The sequence below is a fragment of the Lathyrus oleraceus genome, chromosome 5, assembly GCF_024323335.1.
Source record: "Lathyrus oleraceus cultivar Zhongwan6 chromosome 5, CAAS_Psat_ZW6_1.0, whole genome shotgun sequence".
Taxonomy (NCBI): Eukaryota; Viridiplantae; Streptophyta; class Magnoliopsida; order Fabales; family Fabaceae; genus Lathyrus; species Lathyrus oleraceus.
Genome location: NC_066583.1, coordinates 14,249,989 through 14,260,716, shown reverse-complemented (window position 1 = coordinate 14,260,716; position 10,728 = coordinate 14,249,989). Strand labels below are relative to the sequence as shown.

At 27.3% G+C, this 10,728-nt stretch overlaps 1 protein-coding gene across 3 annotated transcripts; it reads left to right on the top strand.

The window, feature by feature from the left end:
- Positions 1-328: 328 nt before the first annotated feature.
- On the top strand, positions 329-9,463 carry LOC127084472 (organ-specific protein S2). 3 transcript variants are annotated; one of them, XM_051024928.1, is made up of 3 exons: positions 334-425; positions 8,771-9,075; positions 9,154-9,463. In XM_051024928.1, exons 1-3 carry the CDS (start codon positions 375-377, stop codon positions 9,266-9,268), a joined length of 471 nt encoding a protein of 156 aa, XP_050880885.1. In that variant the 5' UTR covers positions 334-374; the 3' UTR covers positions 9,269-9,463. The 3 variants fall into 3 exon arrangements, with proteins under 3 accessions (NP_001413820.1, XP_050880885.1, NP_001413821.1); NM_001426891.1 differs by having other exon boundaries at positions 329-425; positions 8,771-9,460; NM_001426892.1 differs by lacking the exon at positions 334-425 and adding an exon at positions 7,471-7,559 and having other exon boundaries at positions 8,771-9,460.
- The last annotated feature ends 1,265 nt before the right edge of the window (positions 9,464-10,728 follow it).

The following is a 10,728-nucleotide window of genomic DNA, read 5'->3' as shown; positions in this document are numbered from 1 at the left end:
TAGTGATGAGAAATACTTAAAGAGAAAGTCATATATACAACCAGCCATTATACACAAACAAAAATTCCAAATATGACTATAGTAATTTTCCGGGATGTACACTATTATTATTATTATTATTATTATTATTATTATTATTATTATTATTATTATTATTATTATTATTATTATTATTATTATTATTATTATTATTATTATTATTATTATTATTATTATTATTGATAGCTTCAATATTTTTCCAAAGCATTATGCATAAGAGAAGCACGTGGTCGATCACGTGATATCTCTCATTCAGCTATAAATAGGTGATTAAGTAGTTATAGGAATCATTCATCAAAAAACTAAAATCATACACTTTAGTTTTTTTCTCAAAGATGATGAGTCTGAGATCTGCTTTTGCTTTATTGCCTCTCTTTCTTTTCTTGGTATGTTTCACTTTTCTTACATATACACAATCCTTTTCCATTAATAGTATCCTCTTTCATTAAAATAAATAAAAATATTAGTAGTACCCTCGTTTATCATACTAGTTATTAATTGTTTTATAGGTTAACATTAGGGTGATAAAATGGATCGTGGTTCATTAGACCGGTTTGCATACCCGAAAAAATGGATAAAATGAATTGAGATTTTATATCTGTTAATCCGCTCCACTTTAAAATTGTCAAAAATAAGGGTTCATTCTATTTTATACTTTTATGAATATATATAATATATTTTAAATAATATATGTTAAAAATACAAATAGATGGTTTTTATGAGACAGAAAAATTACCTTTTAACCCAACTTTCTTGATATTTTCAAAAAGATTTCAAATAAAAAGTATAAATTAGAAATTAGTTGTCGGCGGAGTAGACCGCGTTTTTTCATAGTTAAAAAGAATAATTTTACATCTGTGGCGGTTAATTAGTTCATCTCTTCTTTTTGAAATAATTTGTTTCTATGATCATTTTAATATTAGAATATATATATATATATATATATATATATATATATATATATATATATATATATATATATATATATATATATATATATATATATATATATATATATATATAATATATATATATATATATATATATATATATATATATATATATATATAAATTATTTATATCTGTCAACAGATTTTTTATCATCATAAATAAAATATATTATATAAAAATAAGGCATGTACTATTAATTAAAATGTACAAATGAAATGAATATAATTAATATTTCACTAAAGACTATTTTTTTGTATTTTTTAAAGTTTTTTTTAACAAATAAACTATTTATTAAACTTTTTATCAGTAAATAAACTATTTATTATACATAAAGTATGTCATTTCCACGAAAATACAAAACTAATATATTTTTGTTAATAGGACAAGTCAAGTAACCTAATCAATTTGGACAACTCAACCAAAATAGAAATATGAAAACGTGCATGGCTCAGGACTTACGTAAATAGACAGGGACAGTTTTTCAAATAATTCAGATGAAAATTAACTTTATTTATCCAATCAAAATTTATCTTTCCATCATATTTCGGATGGAAACTAACCTTATTTATTCACAACAAAATTTATAAATTAACTTTATTTATTTATGGCAAGATTAATGACTTAATATTTATGTATGATTGATAATGACAAAATTAACGGATTTTAAAATCCACCTTATTAAAAATAAATAATTAAGATTTCGCGTATTTGTATCAGCCTTTTACATCACACCTGATATCTTTATATAAATATCAATTAAACTATCTTAATGATCTAGAAGAATTTTTTCGTGTTAATATATTAGGTGCATATTTTTTTCCATTCACAATTAAAAAGAAGAGAGCTAGTATAATTTTTTGGGCGAATTACTTTATACAATTGTTTAAAAGATAACAACACATATTAGGTGCATATTTTTTTTTTGTCTTATGTCTTTATCTTGTTTTGAAGATTGTAGCAAATGTAGAATCCAGAAAAGATGTAGGAGAATATTGGAAGCTGGTGATGAAAGACCAAGACATGCCTGAGGAAATTCAAGGTCTCCTTGACGCAAGCAATATAAAGAAAATAACAAGATGATTGTTCTTGTTAATTATGTTAGAGTTTGTATATAAAGACTAGGATTGTCTTGTCCACAAGATCTAACAATAGTGAAAATCTCTTACTGCGTAAAGGGACTGGAGTACTCTCGGATTATGAGGGGAACCAGGATATCTCATTGTGTCTTTTATCTTTCTGCAATTTACCGCTTTCATCACTTAGAAATTAACTAGGAAAATAATCCTAACAACATCTAAAAACCCGGAAAATTTTCAAAGTACCTAATTCACCCCCCTCTTAGGTGCAAACTCTACTTACATATTTTTAGATCTAGACCTTACATATTGATGGAGAAACTCAAATTCTTTCACAATTTAGTATATTTAAAGTGAGACTCAAGTTTTCAAGTGAGTACACTTTAAATTACACAGTTCTATGATCTTAAAGTCTTGCAATCCAGAGACATTAGAGGTGTTATTTAAGATGATATAAATATTATTATATTATCTTAGCTTAAATTCTAGTGTTTTTAAATAAATAAAGAGAAAGACAAACTCTCATTGGAGTGATGAATTTTCATTAAGATTATTAAGCAAAAAAAATATGAGAAACACATTATGAAACTATTTAATCTTGCTAGAACGCTATAGTTTCTTCAATTATGTGACTTTGTCAAAAATTTAGCATATGGTATTCTCTTTGGACAATTAAGTTTATAACTATTAAAGTTAGAAATTGTTCTTTAATAGAATAATTTCATAAAGTGTTCAATAAAGAAAAGATTGAAGCAAGAAAATAAAATAAAATTATGCTCAATCGGTAAATACCTTAAAGGATAAGGGTAAATAAAGAATAATAAGAAAATATGATTTGAACTGACAAATGTTAAATGTTGTTGAAAGATACGTCAATTTAAAAAGGACGAATTTGATGAAGATTGATATATATATATATATATATATATATATATATATATATATATATATATATATATATATATATATATATATATATATATATATATATATATATATATATATATATATATATATATATATATATATATATATATAGTTATTATTTTAGATTGTCATTATAAGCTTAAATTTATATTTAAAAGACAATGTGGTGAATAAATAAAGTTTTGTTTTAATATTATAACTTCTTTTTTTAATGATGGATTCAATTTGTCTTTTAAATTAAAATATTATTATAGTTAATTCAATAATGATATGTGACAATCTATAATTGTTAAAAAGTTTGATAAATATAAATTTTAGTCCCAAGTTAAAGAATATTTTGAGACAAATATTATAATATGTCTTAAGAATATTGAGTTTAGGGGAGAGATATGGTCAAAGAACAAAAATGAGTGGAAAAAAATTGATTCTAACTCAATTCATATAGTTGTTATTTATATAGCAAATTTGGACCATCGTACAGATATGACTGTTCTTTCTCTCAATTAAATTAAGAAATTAATTCTTGAAGATCAAACTCAACATCCTCAAGAACTAGAGCATCGAGTGTCATAAAGAATTGACTGAAGAAAGAAATTCTATTCGGTATGATTGAAAGACTCTATTATGATAGTTCTGACACTTGTTACTTGTTATAATTTTGGAGTTTCATAAGATGGATATCAAGTTAGTGTTTCTTAATGGAGACATTAAGAAATACAATATGGTGCAACATGAGAAAATTTTGTATAAATAGATACAAAGTTTATGGTTTGCGAACATATAGAATCCACTTATGAGTTAATGAAATTGTCTCATTAGGGATACCATAATATTTCATAAGGTAATTGTCTCGTTTGATTTTGAGATGTCTATTATGAAAAATTATTGGGTTTTACAAGTCCAGTGGGAGTAAGTTTATGTCCCTAGTTTAATGAGTCAATTTTATTTTATTTAGTCAGCAATGATATATGATTGTTGTGTGAAACCGATAAATCTCTAACAAAAGTTTAGCGATGAAAGATCTTGGGCACATCTCTTTTGTATTAGGTATTTAGATACTTAGAGATTATTCTCAAGATATCATCATATCAATAAAGTTAAAAATAAAACTGACATGAAAAACAATAAACTAGGGTATGTCTCAATTATCAAAGGAGACTATTGAGTCTCTATCATTGTCCAAAGTAAAAGAATATGGAAATTTAGAAAACTATTTATACTTTTTCGGTTTTAGGAATCTTATGTATTATCTTATGTATATGCATCCGGAATAAGCATATACATAAAATGAGATCTGGTAGTTACGAAAATTCAAAAGTTGAATTGTTGAAATGAGACAACCATAAGGACTGTTATAGAGAACAAAAGAACTTGTGCTCACATATTAGAGATCAAATAATTTGGAGATCATTAGAATGTTCGACTCTAATCATTTTGAATGTCTATATTGAAGGAAAATTGCGATCCAAGACGCAGTAGAAATTAAAAAATTTCCTTTAGTGATCCTTACGAATGAGCATGATCAGTGATAGAAACCGTTACCTCTTATGACGACTGAAACCTTTGATGCAGATCTAAGAAGTGGTCATGAGCGTTGAATGGTGACAACGCCTCTACTCAGTCCACACGAACGGATTCCTTCTGTCTCAATGCTAGCTGCTACGAATGAAGGTTTTGAGTCGGAGAGAGAGAGAAACGAAATTTCATTAAGTCAAATGCTTTTGCACAAGGGTTCTATTTATAGAACCACTTGTGTGGACTGCAAGCTAAAAAGTCCACTTAAGTGTATGTTTCCCATATCTTAAGGTATACCGAAAATCACTTAAGTGTGTGGTACCTTACCATATTTCGTATTCTACTTAAGTGCATTGTACCTTACGATGTTCTACAATTCACTTAAGTGCATCGTACCTTATGGTGTTCCTTATTTACTCTATCTCTCATCAATCCGTCATTTTGTGTGTAACCATGTAGGTTTTCGCGACATTGTTAATTATATTAAATCACGTATTTAACATAATAAACAGTGAGCGGTATCTAGTAACACATCATTGCTACCCAAGACACGAAAATGTCATGTGATATGACAAATCCTTTTTTGTGATAATATTTTTGTGTACAATTACCCTTTTGCCCTTATATCTATATTGAACACAAGACATAGACCGTGTCATCCTTGTCCAGTTCAATATTGAGCCCTTAGACATTTATTCTGTTACGCAGGATGGTAAAATTCCATCTAGGTCACTCATGTCCCTCAGCATACTTCGTGGAGTACCCGTCAACTGTCTTTATGGTCACCCAGTTACGGACAATGTTTGATCAACAATAAAACACTCGACTCTACATCTAGGGTTCATAGTTGTTTCAGGTCGAAGGGTGGTATGCACCACTATCACCATGAGAATAACTTATGACACTTTGCATAACATTCTATGTAGTATTCTCATAGCAGGTCAATCCAGTATAAATATTATTCATAATATTCATACCAATGTTTAGGACTTGATAATTCCTTATCCATGATCCATGAGATGTGATCATCAGTCTATATACATAATAGTCTTAATGCTTTAATGTATCCCACTTCACAACAAAGCTCGACTACAGATACTTTAAGAATAATGTCCTTATGTTTAATGGGATCTCATGATTAAGTCACCCGTGATACATTAAATAGACTAGTTATTCTAGGGACTTTATTAAACAAACATAATAAAGAAAAAATATTTTATTATTAATAAATAATTTGATACAAGTACCAAAAGTATTGACCTTTAGGGATTACACCAACATACATATAATTAGCATCCTAAATGACTATAAGTATTTATGTCACTTGGTTGCATATAATATTTTTTTTTGAAAGACAACTCGAGCTATATTGTGAAGTAAGTCAATCAATAATGTGTCAACAACTATTTTATAAAGTTCATTGACTTATAAGTTGTTGTTGTTGTTGAAGGATAGAACATATAAATAGGAAATTTATGCTAGCTGACTTACTAATAAAATATTTGACAACTAAGATCTTTAATATGGTTGTTGTCACTAATGATGTCTCAGATTAGTGAGAGTATATCTTCTTTTATGTTCTATTTTTGTGTTTGATACATAAATAAATTTTGTTATGATTTTCTGCATAAATAAAGTTTATGATATTATTATCGTGACAACCAATTTTGTATCATTTGTGCAAATATTGAATTTGCAAACTTCAGTTTAATCTCAATAAAGAATTCAGTTGGACTAGTTGGAAATAGACATGATTTAGAGATCACAATACATGAAATTTCCACGTCACTCATCGATATTAATCTATATCATCAAGTACATTGATGTGGTGGTCGTCGGGGTTCTGCCACGTTATACGTCAGTAACAACACCTGCGGTGGTCCCATTATTAATCTATGAGGTGAACTAGATTGTAAAGTTGAAATTTAAAGATAAATAGCATTCAGATGCACGCCTAAAGAATTCTGATGTAATTATTAAAATTATATTGCCCAAGTGGGAGATTGTTGAAATATTTTATAATTTAAATAATTAATTATTATATTCCAATAACTATTATGTGGGTATATATATTTTAATTATATTAATTATTTATCAAATTAAGAGTTTTAGTTGATTAAGTGGTCAAATAAATTTAAAAGGCTAATTAGATTTCTTTTTAATAATTAATTAATTAATTAATTGGATATGAGTTCAAATATGAGTGAATGTCAAGATAATCCATTTCGGAATAACGAGAACCTTAATTGACCATCACCTTATATATATAGGCTATAGTCTCTAATATATAGAACACAAACATATTATCTCTTCTTCCATCTGAAGAGTGTTTGAGGCATTAAAAGTATCGGTTGAGGAAGATCTACAAGCCAACAAATGTTAATCACTTGTCTTTATATTTTTTTACGTTTTAGAATTATCGTTATCAGTGCCTCCAAAATTTTCTTCTTGGATCCATCCAGGTATTCTTAGACCCCTTAATAAATCAATATGTCGTAGATCATAATATTATGTGTATGCATATTTATATATTTGTTTTGCTTTCGCCTTAAATTATTATTATAGATTTGATATTCGTATTTAAACATTGCCTTGTATAAATTAATTATTAAATTACTTCTAACAAAAAACTCTAAAACTTTCAAGAATATTTAAAATACTATAAAAAAAAAGTGATTCGTTCACCGTTTAAATTTGAATCTATTTCATCTAAAAGTTTTATCTAAGAACACAAACCTCGAAACATGAGGTCTAGTGATGAGAAATACTTAGAGAAAGTCATCTATACAATCCAGCCATTATACGACTATAGTAATATTCCGGGATGTACACTATTATTATTATTGATAGCTTCAATAATTTTCCAAAGCATTATGCATAAAAGAAGCACGTGGTCGATCACGTGATATCTCTCATTCACCTATAAATAGATGATTAAGTAGTTATAGGAATCATTCATCAAAAAACTAAAATCATACACTTTAGTTTTTTTTCTCAAAGATCATGAGTCTGAGATCTGCTTTTGCTTTATTGCCTCTCTTTCTTTTCTTGGTATGTTTCACTTTTCTTACATATACACAATCCTTTTCCTTTAATAGTATCCTCTTTCATTAAAATAAATAAAAATATTAGTAGTACCCTCTAATGCTTAAGAGAAAAATAGCATAATTAATTCCTTGTTCACGTTTTGTGGAGTTTTTCTTTATCCCCTTGAATTTTTTTAATCTTTCTCTTTTGCATTTGAATTTTAATATTCAATGTCATTTATCATACTCGATATTAATTGAATTATACGTTAGATACCAGGATGACAAAATGGATCGTGGTTCATTAAACCAGTCCGCACACTCGTAAAAATTGATAGATTGAATTGAGATTTTGTATCCGTCTATCCATTCAATTCGTTCTGTTTTAAAACTGACAAAATTAATGGTTGATTGGTCCACGAGTCCACCAACCTAATTATCGAACACTCTAAATTTGAACTATAGTTTTAAAATACATTTTGATAATTCTATTTTATATAATTATTTATGAATATATATAATAGATTAATTGTTATGCACTGTAAGTATTAAATTTTTTATACTGTCAATGCATCACAATCATCCGTTTGTATTACTTTTTAAGTGGTTAAAATAAAAATCAAACATTTTAAATAAATCAATTATTGTGATTAACTAACAGTGTAAAAAAATCTTTACACTGTCAGTGTATATCAATTAAATTCTATATATAATATTTTTTAAATAAAATATATTAAAAATACAAATAAGATGGTTTTTATGAGAAAGAAAAATTACCTTTTAACCCAACTTTCTTGATATTTTCAAAAAGACTTCAGGGACAACTCAACCTGAATAAAAACATGAAAACATGCATGGGTCAGGTGAATAGTCACTACAGGGACAGTTTTTCAAATAATTCAGATGAAAATTTACTTTATTTTTATTCACAGCAACATTTATCGTTGGTTATGTTGCCTTATCTTTCCATCACATTTCGGACGAAAACTAACATTATTTATTCACAACAAAATTTATAAATTAACTTTATTTATTTAGGGCAAGATTAATGACTTAATTTTTAAGTATGATTGATCAATGACGGAATTAGCAGGTTACATTATGTCCGCCTTTTACATCACATTTGATGTCTTTATATAAATATCAATTAAACTATCTTATACAATTGTTTTAAAAGATAACAACACATTATTAGGTCCATATTTTTGTGTCTTATGTCTTTATCTTGTTTTGAAGATTGTAGCAAATGTAGAATCCAGAAAAGATGTAGGAGAATATTGGAAGCTGGTGATGAAAGACCAAGACATGCCTGAGGAAATTCAAGGTCTCCTTGACGCAAGCAATATAAAGAATTCCAAGACTCATGCTAAGGAAAATATGGGAGCAATTGGAGAATTTGAACCAAGACCATATGCTTCAGCTTATGGAGACAATGAGATTCATGCAAAGGAAAATATGGGAGCAATTGGAGAATTTGAACCAAGACCAAATGCTTCAGCTTATGGAGACAATGAGATTCATGCTAATGAAAATAAGGGAGCCACCGGAGAATTTGAACCAAGACCAAATATTTCTGCTTATGGAGACAATGAGATTCATGCTAATGAAAATAAGGGAGCAATTGGAGAATTTGAAACAAGACCAAATGCTTCCGCTTATGGAGACAACGAGATTGGTGCTGAATTCACAGATGATTTTGAGCCAAGACCAAGTATGACTAAATATAATGCATAAATGTTAGAATGCAACTTCAATCTATGTTGGAGTATATTTAAATAAGACGTTGCTTTATGTTGAATGATGACTAAGTATGTATGATGTGTTTATGTATTTAAGTTTTTTGAATAATTGTTGTATTCTTGTTAGGTTAAGAGATTGTCAGTGGAACTTCAACTTTTATTTATCAAACTTTATTGTTGTTTTCTTGAACCTGCATCCAACAACTTAACTATCAATATTGAGTAGTAAAGATGACTATTTTATGCTTCTAGCATGGGCTGGGCCATAAGTTTTTTTTGGTGTGTTATAAAGGAAAAATCTGCATTTTTACAGAATTTTTTTAAAAATCCGATTTGAATTTTATCGAAATATCCGGAACGTGATTATGTTTTACCAGAAATTTAAAAAATATGGTATATCATATATTTTCTTAGTTATTTAAGGATGCTCTCCTTATATGTGTTTGAGATAGGTGGTTACATCGATTTTACTCAATTCGGCACCACCGATTTGATAAGTTGAAATTTTTAATTGAGTTATGTTATATTTGAGTTATTCATTATATATTTTAATATACAATTATTTCGTTACCGAATGGAAGTGTTATCATGGACAATCTATTGAGAGGCAATATGATATTATTGTTGTTACCACTACAACATTTTTATTCTATGGAGGTAAAATATGGTAAACATGACATAGTAAACCGGTGATATAACAATAGTGTTGAAGGAAGATAAGGAAGAATCTAAAAGAAAAATTCAGCTTTTTCAAAAGAATGTTTTGAATCAAAATACCTCAAAGTTCTATAAAGATGATTTAGTAGTTTTGATATCAATTCATATAGTTAATGTTAATAGTGTCTTATGTTCTTCTACATCAACACATGCTCCATATAATGATCAAGTATGATTGAATTGCTTTGTGCTTTACATTTTACTTTTAGACTCTTTGGATAATAATCTTATTTTTATTATATTATTTTTATTTTATAAATCACGAAAGATAATATCAAGGAAGATTTTTAGTCATTTGAAGATGATGAGGTATAAATATAGAGACGTAAATGTAGATGTTTAAGCTTATTTGTATAGATTCAAGATGTTATTTTAATATGAATGATATTGAATTAGGATATGTGCATTGAAGATGTTTTTTTATTATATATATTTTGTTATGTAATTTTTTAAAATTTAAGGTCATATTAAAAATTGTGAATGATGATTGGCATTATTGAGAAGGTTTATAAAATAAAATAATTTTACATTACATTTTTTTTATTACAACGGGTAAAAAATATTGTTGTAGTATAGAAATCTTTATTGTAACCTTTAAAGAAGTAACGAAGATATAGATCTATTATAACGGTTTTAACTGCACTATGGAGTGAAGTCGCTACTATTGAGAACCGTTCTCTAAAAAAAGCTAAAACAATGGTTCTCTATAAGGCGTTGCCTTTGTGTACAAAAGCTATT

Excerpts from the sequence above, each read along its gene's own strand:
- LOC127084472 (NM_001426891.1), top strand. The coding sequence starts at position 375 with ATGATGAGTCTGAGATCTGCTTTTGCTTTATTGCCTCTCTTTCTTTTC. Across the intron at positions 426-8,770 it reads TGCCTCTCTTTCTTTTCTTG|ATTGTAGCAAATGTAGAATC; the intron begins GTATGTTTCACT and ends CTTGTTTTGAAG.